The following is an 18,966-nucleotide window of genomic DNA, read 5'->3' as shown; positions in this document are numbered from 1 at the left end:
CAGTAAAACTGCTGCAATAAACAAAAACTCAAATCAAAGTCAGTAAAATTCATCCTCAAATAATGTCAATAAACATCTTATGAAAGTCACATGAACACTGTGCAAAAATAACAAAAAACATGTGTCTTTATTTCAGTAAAATCCTAACATGTGATGCTCATGGTGGTGCTAGAGGACAAGTCAGGAATCACCAAAATCAGCGGGACTCATCCTCCGGGAATCATGTATGTACACAGATCCACTGCAGCTCTGTAAACAAAATCCAAACACCAAACCTAATCTCCCAAGTGGATGTGATTACATGAAACATGAAACTATGACTAAGTGAATGAGACCTATGCCAGCCTATGGGAGGAGAGTGAGGACATCAAAAGAGGGCAGAAGAAGAGCCAAAGGATGGTAGTTTTTCTTCTTGCGTTAGAGGAGGCTGTCCCTAAATTGTTGAGCACATAAGAGGCTCCCTGTGTGCGACCCTCTCAGCATTCAAGACCAGAGTGTGAGGGGATCCAACTATTGTAAGTTCCTCTGCGTATTGTCTACAGAGAGGGAGAGAGGAGAAGAGAAAAGAGAGCAGTGGCAGCAGCAGCAACAGTAGCAGCAGCCTTCCCTTCCCTTCACTGCAGCTTGAATTCATAGGTTTACTTTAAACTTATGAAAACATTTCTATCCACAGCTGCCTTTCGGCTCAGCAGAGCTCATCTTACCACTTCGACCCCACCGTCTTATCTATCACCCTGCCCTCTTGCTGACTGCCCACCCAACTTGCTTCCAGGGGAACTTAACAGGATCACAAGAGGTTGCCGAGCTTTCATCAAGTGGTGGAGCGGTCAGAGGTAGCCAGAGTCATCATGGCCGTGTCCCAGGAGCGGAGTGTGTGTCTGGGGCTTTGGGTGCTCATTTTGCTTGGTGCAGGCTTGGAGGAAGTTGTGGAGGGATGCAGCTGCCACCCAGCACACCCACAGCAGCTCTTTTGCAGTGCTGAGATTGGTAAGTTATTGAATGTAGAATAACCAAGGTTATATGTGTGAAAATAGGTGCATGCTTTATTTATTTATTTTAATCTGGACAATGTCCTTACATATTGACTAACCAATTTATTATTTGGATTACTGATCAGATTAATTACATGCTTTTAGGGGGAAAAATCAAACCACAGTGCAAAATTAGTTTTACAAGAACTAATCAATAGAGGTTCATGGCTAAGCTACTGTGGCCTTTTTGATTATTATGATTATTATTCATAGAAAATGTGAGTTATCTGAACATAATTTCATGGTTGATATTTCTAGCAGTATTTAAATAAGTTGATTTGGATGCAGTTTTTCTCTTAACATGAACTTTTTCTTGTGTGCTATCTGTTTTAAGAAATTAGCGCCTTCCTGTTGTCACTCATGTAAAAACAACCCCTAAAAAAAAGAAAAAGTCCTGGCCTACTTTCTGTCCGTCCGTCTGTCTGTGTGCCTGTCTCTCTGTCCGACGCCCCCGTCATCCAGTTCTTTCTTGTCTAAGCACAAGCCAAAACCAACACTCTGCTCTGACTTTGAGTACTTGGCTCCAGAGTGTGGAAAGCTGGAGTATGTGCTTTGGTCAAAGGTTACACTCCAGCAGAGGAGAAAGGGAGACAGAGAGAGAGAGAAGGGGAAATTGCTTTTATTTTAGTCATGTTTCCTAGTTGGTCTGCAAATCCCTTTAGGTTTAAAGGGTCAACTTCTTTAAAGTGCTTTGAAAACAAAGGCCGGGTTAAATGAAAGGCAATACCCGTATTCAAAATCTCCAGGTGAACAGCCAATTTAGATCTTGGTTATCTCAATACAAGGTTTTTAGGACAGCATTTTACATGTGACACATGCCATTGATGGCTGAGATTACATTTCTGCAAGTATGAATATTTGGCTCTTTGAGCTTTCTTCAAAGCCTGCAACTATAAAGGAAAACTAGTAGAGGACCTGAACTAACCAGAATAACATCTCAAGCTGGAATGTTCTGGTTTTCAGCTGCATGGCGCTGTGCCCTGTTTTTTAATCATTGGTTATAGAGAGCAGGTTTCTAACTGCTAAGTTGTCACACATTTATTTGCTTGTCCAGGTATGCTTATTCAGTAAGCCACAGAATGTTAACAGAAGATGGACATCAGCCACTGATTAGCGAAGTCATACTGAGACACCTTGAACCGAGCATTATTGCTGTTGCTATCTTTATATTTTGAAACTGGACTTGTTGAGCATGTTGCAGATCTGACAGAGCAACTGAAGGACACCAATTACTCACATAGTAGAGACTTGTCAGACATAATGTAGGCCTTTTTAAAAAAAACAAAAACAAAAAACTCCTGTTGTAGTCAATTAGACATGAAACTATCCAGCAAAACCTTTGAAAAATAGTTCTAAGATGAAAACTGTGACAAAACCTCACCATCTGCAGGGTGTTTAGATTGGACTCTGTAGAAAGGGGCATTTTGTAGACAAGAATGTTTTTACCTTATCCTTTTACTGATTACAACAAAACTGAAACGAACAAAAATCTACTGAGAGAAAAGTACACAGTTTTAGATAAATATACAATTCAGTGAAACATAATTTGATTGCTTTGGGGTTTTTTTTTTGGTTGTTTTTTTTTTTTGCATTGTTTTGTCATTTAAATGTTTTAGATAATCAAACAAATTTTAATACACACAAAGATAACCCAAATAATTACAAAATCTAGTTTTTACATGGTGATTTTGTTTATTGTGGGGAAAATTGCTATCCAAGCTATTAAAGTCTGGACTTAAATCAGATTGAGATGCGTTGGCATGACCTTTAACAGTGACGGCTGAATTAAATTAGTTCTGCAAGGAAGAGTGGGCCAAAATATTTCCACAGTGATGAGAAAGATTGCCATCATTGTCAGTTATCACAAACACTTTGATGGCACAATCTTGCTATTAGGTTTAGGGGGGCAATTACTTTTTTCACACAGAGCCAGGCAGCTTAGAATAGCTTTCCCCCCTTGAAATGATCATTTAAAAACTGTATTTTGTATTTACTTGGGTTCACTTTGTCTATTATTAAGACAATGATCTGATCCATTTAAGTGTGACAATTAAAAAAAAGGGGAAAAAAATCAGGAAAGGGGAAAGTACTTTTTCCCAGCACTGCACCTCATGAGGGGAGCTTAGCTTTGATCTGGACACTTATTTGACAAAAACATTGGGGCAGAGGTCAAAGGTCATTTTTCCATTGGCTTCTATATAAAACAAGTTACTTTTTGCTGCTTATTCACAAGGGGTCACCGCAGTGTCACGTGGTTTTCTTTCTTTCTTTTTTTTTTTAAGGCTGATGCCGTTTTTGACTCAGTACCAAAGGGATTTTTGTCTCCTCCAGGATCAAACCAGGAATTTTTCACTTAACTACACTGTGGAGCCACCCAGGTAAAACTCCAACTGTCTCCCCCTGCTGGTAGTTACATCGATTTTTAACATACAGTGAATAATCTAAACATGGGCCAGAACAGAAACAAAACAAAATTGATCAATACAAATTCTAGATTTAGAGCGGTGAAAAAAGGATAAATGGCATATGTCCCCAAAGAGATTGTCCGCAGCTAGATTTTAAAGTCATGTGATATTTAGTGGCATTGACAATAGGTGTACAATGTAAACAGTAAGTAAAAATAAATGATAAAAATGAGCCCAGATGAAACTCCAACTCAACACACACTTATTGCGTGAACTCTTAAAAAGGTTGTATCACATGAAAAACCTTTTACATAAGTTGTGCATAAATTCGGAAGAATTACTAAAGATAATTGAAAATTCTTTTGAACTGTGGCAAGTTTTTAGTTCCAAAAGTATGTGCCTGTCTCTTAATGGATATGGGTACTGGGCCTTTTTCAGATAGGATATAATTTTCTGGACCGATGCATAACAAAAAAGGAGACTCAAAATCGAAATAAAAAAACGTGTTTCACTTGGTGGCACCTGAGGCCATCCTTGGTTGTTTTCTAAGAGTAGGCTGGTGGTGTCCTTTAGCTGACCTGACAGTGCTGTCAGAGTCGATGAGCTCTTTGAATAAAGCTCAACATCTGAGTAATATCCCATCTGGACAAACCTTGGACGGTTCCCTGGCCATGTTTGTGTATTTGACATTGTGTGCATGTGAGTGTCTGTTTGTTGGACAGAGGCCAAGCCATGCCAACTCAGCCTACTCCATCTCTCTCGCTCTCTCTCTTTCCCCAGTCTCTCCCCACTTCATTTCCATGTCTATAGGCTTGGTCTAATGGTCTGCATACTAACAATATCAGTGTGAAAGCCCACTGACAGTCCAGCTTTGTGAGCATGACAAGGGTGCCGATTCATCTTGGAGGGGGAAGTTACTTACTACAGATAGGTTCTCATGGTACAAGTTTGCAATATTTCTCTTTGGTTATGAAACTGTGGGGCAGATGTACAGCTACTTTCACTCAGCAGGTGTGCCTGTCCTTATTCCCGTTCATAACACAGCTGCAGTAACTGAAATTAGCTGGTAACCCAGCGTGTACACTTCAAAGACGGGGTGGGGGTGTGGGGGTAAACATTTCAGATAATCTAGGCCAAGACAACTGTTTTGGAAGGTTTTGCAATTCACTTATTATTATAGACAATTTCTTAAGTATATGTCATGGAATGCACTTTCCAAAAAATGTTATGGCTTCTTGCAAATCCAATCTAGAATTTTTCTGCCTTACCCAACCAATAGCTCCTCAATTACAGATCAAAATCACCAACCTGGCTGGTTAGCTATAGATTCTATTTTGGCACTGACACATGACCAAAGCCAAGACTGCAAATTTTTTGATCGTTCCACAGAACATATCTATTCCCTGGTATACTGCTGACCATTAATAGGGCACACAGAGTGACAGCTAATTTCCCAAAGCACTTTGTCTATCTTGAGACATGTTTCTTTGTGTGTGTGTGTATGTGTGTGTGTGTGTGTGTGTGTGTGTGTGTGTACCACCATGCACACACTTTACATCACAATAGAGCAGGACTGAGAAATCCTTGAAAGATTCTTATGAAAATAAATTCATGCAAAAATATATACACCGGCTCCTGTGCGGTAACCAGAATTTTAAAAAAATCCTTAATCTATAATGATTTAGCGTCACATACCTAAGCTCTAAATACATAAAATATTAACTAAATAATACTGTAATCTTGCATACAGATATTTGAGCTGAAATACAAAAATAAGCTTCAAAATGTATTTTAGTATCAAAAGTAACAGGTCTCCTAATACCCTGTGAGCTCGGTTAAAATGTATCCTTTCAGAATGTTAAACACATCAAACTTGTTACATTAAACTTTCGTACAACCTATTATTTTACTAGTGCCACATTCAATGTGCTAACTGGATATTATGGAAAAAAAGAACAACTTTGATCAAATATAATAGAGAGAAAGTGAAAAGATTCAGTAGTAGCTGTAGATGTAGTCGTCTACAGCTCAAGCTTTGACAATGCCTACTTAAACAAATACAGCTAATTAATCAAACCGAACTCTGCTGACATTTTTTGAGGTTGCAGCTGCATGTGTGTATACACAGTAGGTGGGTTAATGGGCAGGTGTGTCTTTGTAGGGGTCAGACTGTAAGGTAAGGTACTACAGGGAACGTGGTCACTGTAAAGTTTTGGATAATGCCAAGATGATCAAGTTATCAACTACAGCAGCTATTCTCAAGAAAACTACTGCATGGCTGCAAGTCGAATGCTTTCAAATGTATTACCACACAGAATCTGAGCCTCCGGTTATGAATTATGCAGTGTAACAATGAAGTATATCAAATAGCACAGAGGCATCTACAGTCATGCTCCCTGACATTTTCTATAAGGTAATATATGAAGGTTCCTTGATCAGCTCTTTTGCTGCAAGCAGTGTAACGATTAAAGCGTTATACGGGTTCGCACATATTTGTCTGCCTGCCCATCTTTCCACTTGTGTGTTTGATGAACAAAAAAAAAGTCTTTATTTCTCCTGAGCCAATTTCACAGAACATGCTGAGCTCCTCCTCCTCTTACTAGCACACAAAACCGTGGCACAGTTATGTGTCGAGCGAAAAGAAAAAACAAGCGAGGAGGTTTGCTTAGCTGTGTGCGAGAGTGAGGTTCACACTTTCACTCCCTCTCCCTAACACTGTTACTTTTCTCTCTCTTTCATGATTTCACAAAGGTTACTCGATTCACTTCTGGCTACTTTCCCCCCTCTCTTTCACCATTGCACTACAAGGGACTGTACTCCTGCTTTTACAGAGAATAGATGTGGAAGATGAATTTACAGGGAATTCATTAAAGGATATTTTATATTATATCCTCATTATATAGGATATTATCCATCATGCAGAATATCTTCACAGAGAAAAAGCACAAATGCTTTTAGGACAAGAAATACCCAGTGTATTTGGTGAATATTATTCTGTCTGATAAAACAACACAACTCCTTACATACTAAAAGTTTGTCAGGTGTAGTGGGTACGCCTTTATCATTCATACACGCAGGGCAAGATTGTTATAGTTAATGAAAACTAAACTAAAAACTAAAATGAGAAGTGAAAAATAACAATTTAGTTACCAAAAATAAAATAAAAATACAGAGGAAATATCCTTAGTTTTAGTATCTGTTAGTTTGGTAAAGATTTATTATTACAAGTTGCTTGATGAGGCATTGATGGACATGTTTATCGAGACTTTGCATGTGTATAAAACTGTGACCCAACTGCTTTCAAAAAGAAGTGTTTTTACTGTAATACCTGCACTGATTTTCCCTCTGATATGGCTATATATATGGCATTTAGCCACACAAGCTACATAGTTCGGTTTATGAAAGGCTTATTCATGACCAGGGTTAAAATTCACCCTTTTGAAATGTTACAACGCCAAACTTGTTACAGCAAATTTAGTGGATTTTAGTGCTATTACAGAGCACATTTACCTTCAACATGAAGGGAATTCCAAACAAAAAGTCCATCATACTGCCCTGCATGTTGAAAAAAAAAACCCCATTAAAATGTGTTGAAGGTGAGAATTAGCTCATATAGACGCCTTATTCTGCTGGAGATTCATTAGCCACTGACAGGCCAGTTTTTAATGTAATGTGAAATGCAACCATAACATATTACAAACTTTAACACTGTGTTACTAATGTAAGCAGTAATCTAGTAATCTGAACATGGTAGCACTTGTCGATTATGGTAAAAGAAAAGAAACACTCCATGCATGTTTTTAAATCACTTTCTTATAAGTAGCTGTCACATACATTTTTCTGTGATGCCACTGCTTTTCACTTTTCATTAAATTGAACCTCAGATGTATAATAATAAAGTCAGTTCTCTTGGATTGATTCCCTTACCAGTATGTTATCAGTCTGAAAAAGAAACATCTAACAGTGAAATTAATTTGTCAGTCATCATTACAGCCCATGCCTATGTCTAAAAATGTAGATTCAATGTGCTTGGTGGAAGAGTTCAGTATCCATAAAGCCTCTAACATTTGGGTCAGGTTGCTTAAAGCAATCAGTCTTAATAATATTTTGATTATGATTAATATTCTCAGAGGTTGTAACATTAAAATGTGCTGTGTGTGTATGCACAGTGAAGTATATACTCATACTTCACATACAGTATGTGCTTGTGGAGAGGACTTGGTAGTTAATGGGAGTGATCAAGCAGAGAGCTACTTGTTATTCCATGTGGGTTTTGATTTCCCTCCCAGAGGAGAGGAGGACACATCGTGTATCACTACTGAGAGGAAATGCATCTATCTATCTATCTATCTATCTATCTATCTATCTATCTATCTATCTATCTATCTATCTATCTATCTATCTATCTATCTATCTATCTATCTATCTATCTATCTATCTGCACAGGTTTTTCATTGTTTCTTGTATGCAAACAATGTTCTTATCTTGGATTTACTTGCAGGATCCTAATCCTTGTTTTTTTCTGTTTCCCAAACAGTGATAAGAGCCAAGATATCTGGAGAGAAGATTGTGTCGCCTAGCAACAGCTCCTCACCTTACATGAAGATGATCCAATACGAAATAAAAATGATCAAGGTGAGAGCCCTGGTCATGCACACATATCCATCCCCCCCCCTCCCTTTTTAAACTGTATACTGTGTGGTTTATATGGAGCTACATATAGCCTGCCCCCTATAAAGCAAAATGTATCATGCATGTTAAATGTCTCAATGGCACACACATAACAGTATAACATCCACCGTTTGATTTCCCACCTTTGCTTGACATCAAACTCCCCTCTGTCTTTAAGTGCTTCCTGTCCCTGTGTTAACTGTCAAATAAAGGCAAAATGTCCAAATATTTTTAGAGCAATGGGAAAAAAAATCAAGCTGAAATGTTCCAAATGTCTATCTCCACATGACCTCATGGTGTTAATAATGACTATTGAACAGGATTAACATCTGCTCTTCATAAAAATGTCTGCTCATTATAAATATGCAACACTTTCATTTGCACATTTGGATTTTAAGCACTAGGATGTGCTCTGGTGCTGTAATTTGGAAACCTAGATTTGTTCTTTTATTATTCCTCCTGCACGACACTGTTGCAGCACATACTGTACTGCATTAAATTTACATTAAGCCAAGCCCATTCTCAAAAAGTAGAAAACTTTTCTGCTCTTTTCCTCTCATCTGTATCTAGATGTTCAAAGGTTTTGACAAGGCTAAGGATATCCAGTATGTGTACACTCCAGTTTTCTCATCGCTGTGTGGAGTCAAGCTGGACTCCAACAATAAGGCAGGGTATCTGCTCTCAGGTACAGTATGCAATGAAACTTTTTTTTATATTGTGCTTTGAAAGAAAAAACAAGTTGGTACATTGGTGCTGTGATCAGTAAAGAGAGAAATTTTCCTAAATGGCTTTTCTTTTGGGAGTGAAACTATTCATTTTCACCGAGACTGATTCCTGTCTGCCGGGGACAGCGCTAAACAAATTCATTAGACCACCACCCAGTGTAAGGTTTATTCCACAAGGTGAGACAATCATCAACCAAAACACTAGGTTAAAGCTGTATACCAATGAAGCTCTTAAAAATTTGGTTTATCATTAGGAGTATTAAGATTCTTATGGAGGCCTTTGGACACAGCAAAAGTTATTTAATCTATTCTACTGAATGCAAGGCTAAATGCTGATGTCACCAAACAGGGAGCATGTGGAGTGATGGGAGGATTTCTATTGGCCAGTGTGATCTGGTAGAGTCTTGGGACAACTTATCAGTGTCGCAAAAGAAGAATCTCAACTATAGATACCAGATGGGCTGTGAATGCAGAGTGAGTAAGGACTGTCAATTCTCTATTCATACATATTTATCATTCTCACACTCATCTGTCTGTGTCAGAGACGTCTTCATGAGCTTAGACTAAAGAAACAGTGTAACAGCTGTTACAGCAGAAAGGCCACTCTTCTCATCTGTTCCTGCTGCTTTGCCTCTTTACCGTCTCTCTATATTAAAAAAAAAATTGTTTGTTTTTATTTTGTCTAAAATGTGTGAACATTGTTTTCTCTTCCAACCTTTGCATAACTGTAATCCATAATACACGGGAGACCTACTTCACTAATAAATGATGAGACAAGAAAACGACTACAGGGATGAATCGATTATTCTTCTCTTCTTCTTAGATCAACACCTGTTACACAGTGCCGTGTGCATCTACAGGAGAAAACGAGTGCTTGTGGACTGACTGGCTGCTGGATAACAGCCTAAACGGCGAGCAGGCTCGGCAGTACGCTTGCATCCGCCGCTCTGACACAAGCTGTAGCTGGTACCGGGGTGGGCCTCCGTCTGAGAAAGACTTCTTTGACATGACTGACCCTTGACCTGTAATTCTGAGATTCATTTTACTTCATGTTTCCCAATATGCCTCATGAAAAAAACAAAAAACAAAAAAACAAAACCTTGCTTTGGCTTATGTAGATCAGATTTGGGGTTGAAAACAGCAACTGATTTCATTAAAAAAATTTGGGCGAATATTAAATCTGAGGGAGCATAATGTAACCGTGAGCTTTGAGTGGTTGTTACAGTAAATCTTGGAAAATCTGTCCAAACTGCAGCACTCCAGTGAGTCATCTTCTTTCTCTCACGCCAGATTAGACTCATCATTTGATCTAGACCGTTCTTTTACCTGAAGGTAAATGAATAAAATTATACAAGGCCTTACATTTGTTTATGCATGAAGTATGAAGCATAAAGGTGTTCATTTGCTGCAAAAATAAGACAAAGTTATATCAGGAAACAAAAATGGTAAATAAATAATAGAAGGAAGCTGTCACAACCTTTTCTGAACCAATTCCAGACCCACTGCAGCAGCTTTCCTTTCCCCCCTTTTTCCTTCACACCTCCTGGGAGTGAATATCTTTAAATAGTATCTGCTAACTGTCAATACAAATAAAGGTACACAGTATATACAAATCTGTGTGGAAGGTTTAGGCACTAAAAAACTGAAAGTCTCTTTCAAAAGTCTACCATAAAAAATTATTTTTATTTTTACATTTTTATGAATTGATCCATATCTGGTGTGGGCAATGTTTTTGCATGTAAATCCAAGGCAAAGGGAGCCTGTATGTTAGTGTACTTTTCAGTGGTAACCTCAGTACAGTTCTAAGCGTTTCTGAGTATTTTTCCAATGTTCTGCTGGATTTAGCCTGTCTCCATTGCTTTTGTCACCTAATGTAAACCCATTCAGACTCCATGATTCAGACTCCAAGGCTCTATGGGGACCATACCATCTGTTGCAGGACTCTTTGTTCTTCTAACGATTGTTCTTTGAGATGCTTCTTTATTTCGTTTCATGCTGCATACTGAATTTGGGCCCCATAAAAATGGTATTGTGTAATGCATAATAACTTAAAGTGCCTAAAACCTTTTCACAGTATGGTATACAGGCAGCAAAGCACCACCGACATTCTCGAATTAATTATATTTTTACTAAATCTGATGCAGGAATTATATATACACCACGAGTCTCGTTCACCTTAATCACAGTTTTTCCCCCTCAAATTTATGAGACTGTAAATATTGTATTTTGTGACAATTAACATTTTAAATGCTAACAATATTTGTTCTTATAGCATATAGATTCTTCTCTTGTGTTTCTGTGTGTTTAGTTTCATTGGTTGTACTATTTCCTGTGCCAAAAAAATCTAATCCAGCGCTTTAACAACTGCACTGCCATCTGTAGAAGCCAAGCCTGCCCCCCTCTCCATAGAGGAAATGATTTAACAAGACAAGGCTCAATTCACTTAAAACAAAAGTAAAAAAGTAAAAGAGGAAGTGGATTCATCTCAAAATTGACAAAACCAGCAAAAAAGAGAAATAGCTGACAACCTTGAATGAACAATAATTAACAGTTAAAATTACTCAATATAATGACTCAGTAAGAAGTGTGAGTTGACCCCTGTCTTGTTCATGGATAACTTTACTAAAGTCATACAGATTAAAATGCATTGTGAACATCAACGTCAAGAATGTCTCGACATCGTATTATGGTCACATTTAACAATAACTACTTACATTTAACCTGCACTACGCAGTCATTTGTACATTGGATTCTGTCAAGTAAAATGATAGTAATGCATCCTAACTGTATGGCTTTAGTGAAGCATTAAGCAGTTTCATGTCTGTTTTATACTGTAAGACCTGTTCGGGTTTGTATTTATGTGTTTCTGTCCGAATAGAGTCTTTTTTATTTCCATGTACCAAAAAAGATTGTATATAAAATGTCTCAGATGACCTGTGTGTCATGTGCTTTTTTTTTTTAGAAATTCTCCTCAGCTACCAAACATCAAAGAAAATAAACCTTGCAGGACTTCAGCAAGAGCTCAGATAGATTAATCGCGACTTTTACTTAATGACACTTTTTAAAAAAGTAAATGTGTCTTAAATCCTACCTCTATATTATACCACACGATTGCTTTACTAAATCTAGTAAGTAAAATGCAAGAGGGAAATAGGCACCATCTCCTTTCTTATACGTATAATAAAAACCCATGGATTTTCATTGTACTGTACAACAGTTTTTAGCCCATCTTTGTTTAAAAAACAAAAATACTTACCTTTCTCATATTGTTATTATGTTCTCATAAGCTCAGATGCATATATTTAGCAAGGATTTGTGCAATGGTGTTGTAGTGTTTCTGCTAAAAATACATCAAAACTGAAAAAAACTTGACAGGCATCCTGAAGCTTAATTGATGCGCTACACTGCTTTGTCCTTTCAGAGACTGTCGCTGTGCTGAAACAGGCAATTACTGTAAATTAGTAAATACAATACATTATATAATAATCTGCACATCACATTGCCACATGCCAGCTCCAGATCTCAGTGAGGTGTGAGTGTTCTGCAAATTGAAACACAACACAGTTTACAGTGTGCAGTAAGCAGAAAATAGCATTACCATGTCTCTGTAGTTGGGGTAGAAGGTCTGATCAATGAGCGGGAACTTATCTGAACCCAACCTCTTCTGATTGTTGATCAGCTGGGAAAACTAGAGGATAAGAAAAAAAGAGAGAAGCAGCAATATGGTGCATACGTAAGAAATATATGCAGATTAATCATATAGTAATAATGTTATAATGCTTGCACTCTGTTAGGTGTTTATTCTACACGAGTCTCCTAACTGACAACTTAAAAAAAAATCGTACAATTACGATGTAGAGTGATTAAAATACTCTTTAGATAATTGCAGCTGTAAATTTGTGTTGTTGAAATTGCTTACAGCCCAAGGTTTGTCACAGAGGTTGTAGATGGAGTCCAGAGAGTTGACTGAGGGGATGCCAGCATACTGAAGACCAATGATTAAGTTCCTAAAATCCTCGTTTTGGGCCATGCTGAAGGCATGCTGGCGCACCAACACAAAGTCAGGCCTGAATGACCTGGAATGCAAAAATAAAGGCAGGTGAATAAAGAATAAATGGATAGGTTTGGTTTCTAGGTGTTCTGTGCTTATATTCACGAGTTCATGAGGGTGTTGCTGTTTTTATTAAAATAAAACTGGAGGGCATAAGGTGCACTTTTGGATGGAAAACGACAAAGATTATGAAAAAGTAAGTAAACTCGCACAGCTACAAAACAAATGTGTAAGCTTAGGCTTATCCATGAACAAAAAATGAAGCGCAAAAATACAAATACAAACTTAGATCTCTCCTCAAAGAGTAGATTCTCATCTTTGAAGCACTCTTATGAGAGAATCTTTCTTTGAATGATACATGAAGAACTTTGAAGGTAAAAGAAGTCTCATGTACTTAATTGAAATTAAATGTATCACATTATGTGTACAGTAAAATGACACAGCCCACTGATAAGCATTACCAGCAACTCAAAACATCACAGTTATCTTCTGTGTCCACACGGAGAGTGAGAAAGGTTTGTTTTGCTTTGTGTGGAGTCTCTACTTGGATGTTTCAAACAGTCAGTTTGGATGAAATTTGTGGATCTGGAAGCCCTTTAAGAAAATTGAGCAGTTGCTCTTGGGCGAAATGACCTTTCATGTTTGAATACATTACCTAAAGCATGAGCAGATTATAAAAGGGGGCAGGAGATAGTTAACTAAACACATTAAATTACTGTATATAAAAGTTTCTCTCAGAAAGGATCTTAGAATTAGTTTAAACACTATAACTAGTCGTTTAATAGTAATTCGAGTCTTGTTTTGAGCATTTAATCAATCAACAAAAAAAAAATCTGCTTTTACTTCTTTGCCACTGCTAAACAGAGATTAACACGGACACAATTTTATCGATACCCGTGCAATTGTTAGTTCTGCTTAGAGTTCTGATTCTTTATTGATTGTCTGATTGATTTCTGTGTGGAAAAAAATGCAAACTGTTTTCTACTGCAGAAACAGAATAGGAAAAAAAGGTCTCCATTTAAAAGCTCCACTGCAATAAACCTGACATCTTTGTTTTGCTGTCAGAAAAAAAATCCCAGCATTGATAAAGGGAAACATTACGTTTGAAACATTAAACACTATATTTGCCAATAAAAACATATTCAAAAGTAACCAATCAACAATGTAGTAACTCTAAATTATGACATATTTCTCTTATATTCCTCCCCTTCATAAAATTTTGGACAACCCAAATACTTTGCTACTTAAATTAGCTGCTAGAAAACAGTGCGTTTTACTACTTGTATGTCTCACCTTGCTTTTTCTTGGTATAACATTGAAACCTCAAGTTATTTTATTGCCCCAAGCCGGAGGTAAAACTGGGGTGGGCAAGAAGCTGTTTGAGCCTTACACACATTCTGTCCTGCTGGGAAATCCCATCATGGCAGGTGAAAATGAAGGTGGTGAAAATACTACTGTCAGAGAGGTGGCTGTGCACAGTTAACAGTGATGAGGACTGCAGTGCAGTAAAATCTAACTACTGAGAGGTAATGAGGGATTGTTATTCCGTCTTCAAGTAACTTAAAGAAGTCCAGATGCTTTTCTTTGCAAGCTCCTTTGACTACGATGACCTGGATGACTGAGAACCTTCACAGACACGAGGGATTGTTATGCACAAGTGAAAAGAAATAAATGCTAAATTGCAGAGAGTAATATGTTCCCAGTGGGGTTTTTATTGATTTAAAGTCCTTTTTGTTGATTTTCTGTAATATTCTACATTTGAAACTGTGTAGGTCTCCATACAAAAACACCCACAGCACTGAAGCTCAGCGAAGCAATTTATGACCAGAGGGTTAAGGTCAGAAACAATATTCAGTGCAGTTCAACTCACTGAATGGCTGACGCTGACAGGACATGACTCCTGTTATTTTTTCTTTTGTCCCTGCATGCACGTATGACAGCGAGGGAATGTGAGGAAAAGCAGAGAGAGAGGTGTGAGAAAGACTACAGTGAAGAAAGAGATGTAGAGAGGAGTGAAAGAAGACAGACAGAGAGTGAAAACTCTGCCGCAGTGTGACCACCACCAGCTCTTCATGCACTGAGAATACTAATCAGACACTCCAACAAACTAAAGGACTCTGGTGGAGAGGACAGAGCAATTAATGTGACTGTAACCTCTTCATTACTGGCAGTAAGGCTCATCAGTACTACCCTCATTTGATGTTGCCAAGAAAGCCACAGCCATCCAAACAAGCTTTCAGTATGAAATGAAACTAAAGCGATGGTTGTCACATGTATAAACGATGTATTCACATAGATGCAACATGCACAATTTGAAAACGAATACGCAGACGTTAGGCATACTCTGGCCATGCATGCACTGGGTTTTTGGAGCAAGCCAATCCCACTCAGGTAAAGTGGAGATGAGACAGAGCTTACATTTCTTATTATCTTTTTATTTTTTCTGTCTACAAACCCACCCGCTAGTAATTTATGCATAAATTCCAACTCACATACATCCTTGTAGTGTACTGCTTTGTATTGAGTCAGTCACTTTTACCACTATCCCTAATATTAGTACTATTTGTATATCTTTATTTATAGATTGTTTTGTCACTGCCAGGATCATTGACCCAAGCCCTTTCAGGTTATCCTTAGTTTCTTTTGTTTGAGATTCCATAAGTGAACCACACCAACCCAAAGTTCATTTTCTGTGCTTTAGAAACTTCTTCCAGGATATTGTCTTGGCAGTTTGTCCAATAATTAAATAGAAGAGCAATTTTGTAAATGACGAAATTAAGGCGTGTGCCCATTTATTTGTGGCTAAATATGGGAGTGGAGATGAGGCTTAAACGACTGAGAACAATGACTGAGATTTATAAAAGAGGGCCTTTTAAATATAGCACTTTTTAGCCTTTGAGCACATTTATTTGTGACTCTAAATATAAATTCTTTGAACTCAAAAAGATGATTATTTAGAAATAAATAGTAATTTCTTCAATAAAGCAGACAAAAGTCAGACAAAACACAAAACTAAAACATTTTTAATGGCCTCTTGAAGACTTCTCATCAAATAGCATGATTCCTTTAGCAGAGCCTTTTCCTGTTTAGCCTGAAATCCTATGTGTGTGGCTAAGCATATGGTTGCTCTCCATGTACGCACCACAACAATTAGCAAAAGAGATTCAGTTTTTCCTGGATAAGCAGACCCAAAATGGTTCAGATCACAAACAATCAATGAGTAAATGCAACACTGTTGCATTTACTGAAATTGCTGTAATAGATTTTGCCACGTTAGCTGTTTTTCGGGGAGTTTCACATACTGATGCTATGAATACTGACTATGGCCAACGTGCATTAACATACATTAAAAACGAAGCAATTAAATCCAAATTTTGGTTTGTGTGTCTGAGTATGTGGAGGCTAGCTATGCATACATGCACTGAAGAGTTTGCCAAATGCTCTGTGAGTACTGCTAAAATACCACCCAAATGCAAAAAGTGCAAAGTGTTTCAACGTAAATAATGAGAAAACAAAACTTTTTGTTATTGCTTCATTTTTCATACATAACAATTAAAAACAAAACAAAAAAACAAACAAACCAGAAATTGTTCAGTAAAGACAGTATAGATGTAGATTGTGCAGTGGTAAAGTCTAGACATAAAAGATCTTCGGGGATCGAGGTTACTTAGCAACGCAGTATCTGAGCAGTTAGGAACTCCCCGCTTTGACTTGAAATCAATGAACATGCTGTAATTACAGAATCAATTGTAGGTGCATTCAGGTCGAAAAACTGTGCATCACACGGGCAAACAGCAAGACACACTGAGGTTTATGTTGGAAACTCGTTCATCGCCTCCACACAAAGAATAAGACTTCCGTAGACATGACACAGCTGGGACAGACGAGTGTGAATCATTCTGCCCGCAGTAATTTAAAGTCTGCCTTACTCCACATGATCTTCAGCATTTGGCCCTGGTCATTGTGTGAGCATGTGCAGTCCAGCCCATCATAAAACTAATGCTACACCCTTCATTTCCTGTTGGTTTTTTGCTTGTTTTACACCAGTAGGAGCTACCGTCTTGCTTAATAAGTCCCAGTCTTCAGCCAGGATACTGGTGTCTCTGTCAGTGTGGTTTGTGGTGTGTGAGCATGTCTACAGTATAGGCAAATCTACTGTACCGCCCTGCGGGTGATGGTTGTGGTCAAACGCCTCTGCTCTTTTTCCACTGATCAGAGCTTTCAGTAAACAATGTTCATTCTTTCCAAATGCACTCTGAAGCTTTTCTGTCTTACAGAAACGACGCTAACTGATGCATAAATGTGGTAAATCAGGGCTAAAACTGTAAGTTTGCTCTTGCCCTTTCACAAGGATTCAAAGTGGTGGTAATTTTCCAAGGACTTATTTGTGTTAAGTGGCTGTAATTTAAGAGGAGAATCATTTGTGTCACGTGCAGTGTTGTGCCTGGTGCTCCTTTGTGTGCCCTTGCAACAGCAGTAAAACTACAAAGTTTGGTGATTTTGTGAAGATGGTGTAGGTTTGGCTTCATGGCATTACTGTAGGCAAAGTTAGTTAATGGTTACAGCTGCATTGTGTTTGCCATCAAAAGCTCTTGTTGCTTACTGGTGCACTTCATGTGCGTTTACTATTTTCTGTGAGAACCAAGGTGAAATTATCTCACAAAGATCTCACAAATGTCATTTACACGGTTTATGAATTTGTGTTGTTTCTGATGAACACCATACCGCACAATGGCCTGCTCCTGTCTGTCTTTATGTTTTGTTTCACTTTCAGTAACATCAGGAAAAGATGAATGACACCGAAAGCTAAAGCACTGCTGACAGGTGTCTTGCTGGTAAGTTACAGAGTGGGTAGAAGTCAAGTTGGGTTTTTTCGTATGCACTGTTGTCATTTACACTGTTTATGAATTTGTGTTGTTTCTCTTTCCAGTTTGGGATTATTCCTGTTCAATTTTACTCATTAGGATAATGATGTTTTAACAATTACTCTGTCTCTATGTGTGTGACAGTGTCTGTGTATGTGTGATGCTGACCTGACAACTTTGGTCCCGCCCCTGATGACCTGCATGTCCACATTACAGGTCCCGTTTGAATGCGAGACGAGGTTGATCTCTGAGAACTCAGCCTACGTGGCGAAGGAGAAAAGAAGATAATTTAATCAGTTATGCAATGTTGATACAATCTGATGCTTATGATTGGTTATTTGTGCTTTTAATAAATAACATTGTTTCATTGTTGAAGGTTTTTGTGCAGGAAATTCTGTCCAATGTGCTGTTTCTCTCTCTCATAAAGCTACTTTCACAGCATGCACATTATTCATTATTAATCATTTGAATGAATGAGTCATGGTGCAATCAAAACAAACAATTAAAAAAAAACTCCCACTTTTATCAAATGTCCTTAAACGACACTTTTCAACCTCACAGACTTTTCCTGCTGTTATTTACTTACGCAGTCACGATGTGTTATGCAGCGTAAATAAACCGTGTGCTTGTGCAGCAAAACAATGTACATGGCTGCTCTTTGGTGTGGTCGAAAAAACAGCGAAGATCTGTCTGTGACTCATAGCTGCCGACTTCTGTCTCCACTGGCGTCTATTTCACATCTGTGGTGAGGCTTGAGGTTGTAATTTAACTGTCAACATCTATTAGGTGTGAAACTGTTTGGTGTGAAACCCCAGAGAATAGTCATCTCAAATGCAGTAACCGAGCACTGCAAAAGGATTTTCTGGTTAGTTGGCTGAACCAATATGAAACCACTGCGACAGCCAAATCCTACATCTGAAACAACGTGAGCAAAATTAACTGTACAGCCTAATACACAGGTCCTGTATAATTTTACTGTACTTTTTTTTGTTTTACAAGTCTAGCCAACTGTTCATGCGTGGACACTCACTTTACTGGACAAAGGAGAAGACAGATGAGGACAATAAAATTTTATGATGTTTAAAAAACAAAGTAAATCAATGTAAATCCAGACGTATACAAAAAAGTTGATTATTTTTCAAGTTTTCCGCACCAAAACACCTCAAAAAAGTATTAGTGTACGTGAAGGTTACGTAAGAAAATGTGGCCAAATCAAAC

General features: G+C 37.9%; 2 protein-coding genes across 3 annotated transcripts in view; one reads left to right on the top strand and one right to left on the bottom strand.

Annotated features, from left to right (window-relative positions):
* Window positions 1-18,966, bottom strand: part of syn2b (synapsin IIb) — an 87,110-nt gene that overhangs the window by 11,973 nt on the left and 56,171 nt on the right. The window contains exons 3-5 of the mRNA XM_084928682.1: window positions 17,917-18,008; window positions 12,752-12,908; window positions 12,431-12,520 (exon numbers count right to left, since the gene is read on the bottom strand). Of these exons, the coding sequence (XP_084784808.1) occupies window positions 12,431-12,520; window positions 12,752-12,908; window positions 17,917-18,008 (339 nt within the window). The remainder of the gene's footprint in view (window positions 1-12,430; window positions 12,521-12,751; window positions 12,909-17,916; window positions 18,009-18,966) is intronic.
* LOC146387232 (metalloproteinase inhibitor 4-like) lies at window positions 251-11,765 on the top strand. Of its 2 annotated transcripts, XM_084928688.1 has the most exons (6): window positions 251-515; window positions 674-987; window positions 7,974-8,071; window positions 8,678-8,792; window positions 9,182-9,306; window positions 9,656-11,765. In XM_084928688.1, exons 2-6 carry the CDS (start codon window positions 849-851, stop codon window positions 9,851-9,853), a joined length of 675 nt encoding a protein of 224 aa, XP_084784814.1. In that variant the 5' UTR covers window positions 251-515; window positions 674-848; the 3' UTR covers window positions 9,854-11,765. The 2 variants fall into 2 exon arrangements, with proteins under 2 accessions (XP_084784814.1, XP_084784813.1); XM_084928687.1 differs by having other exon boundaries at window positions 251-987.

The sequence above is a fragment of the Perissodus microlepis genome, chromosome 5 (genome assembly GCF_051167445.1).
Source record: "Perissodus microlepis isolate ML-2025 ecotype Zambia chromosome 5, ASM5116744v1, whole genome shotgun sequence".
NCBI classification, from domain to species: Eukaryota; Metazoa; Chordata; class Actinopteri; order Cichliformes; family Cichlidae; genus Perissodus; species Perissodus microlepis.
This window is presented reverse-complemented; position numbering and strand designations above follow the sequence as displayed.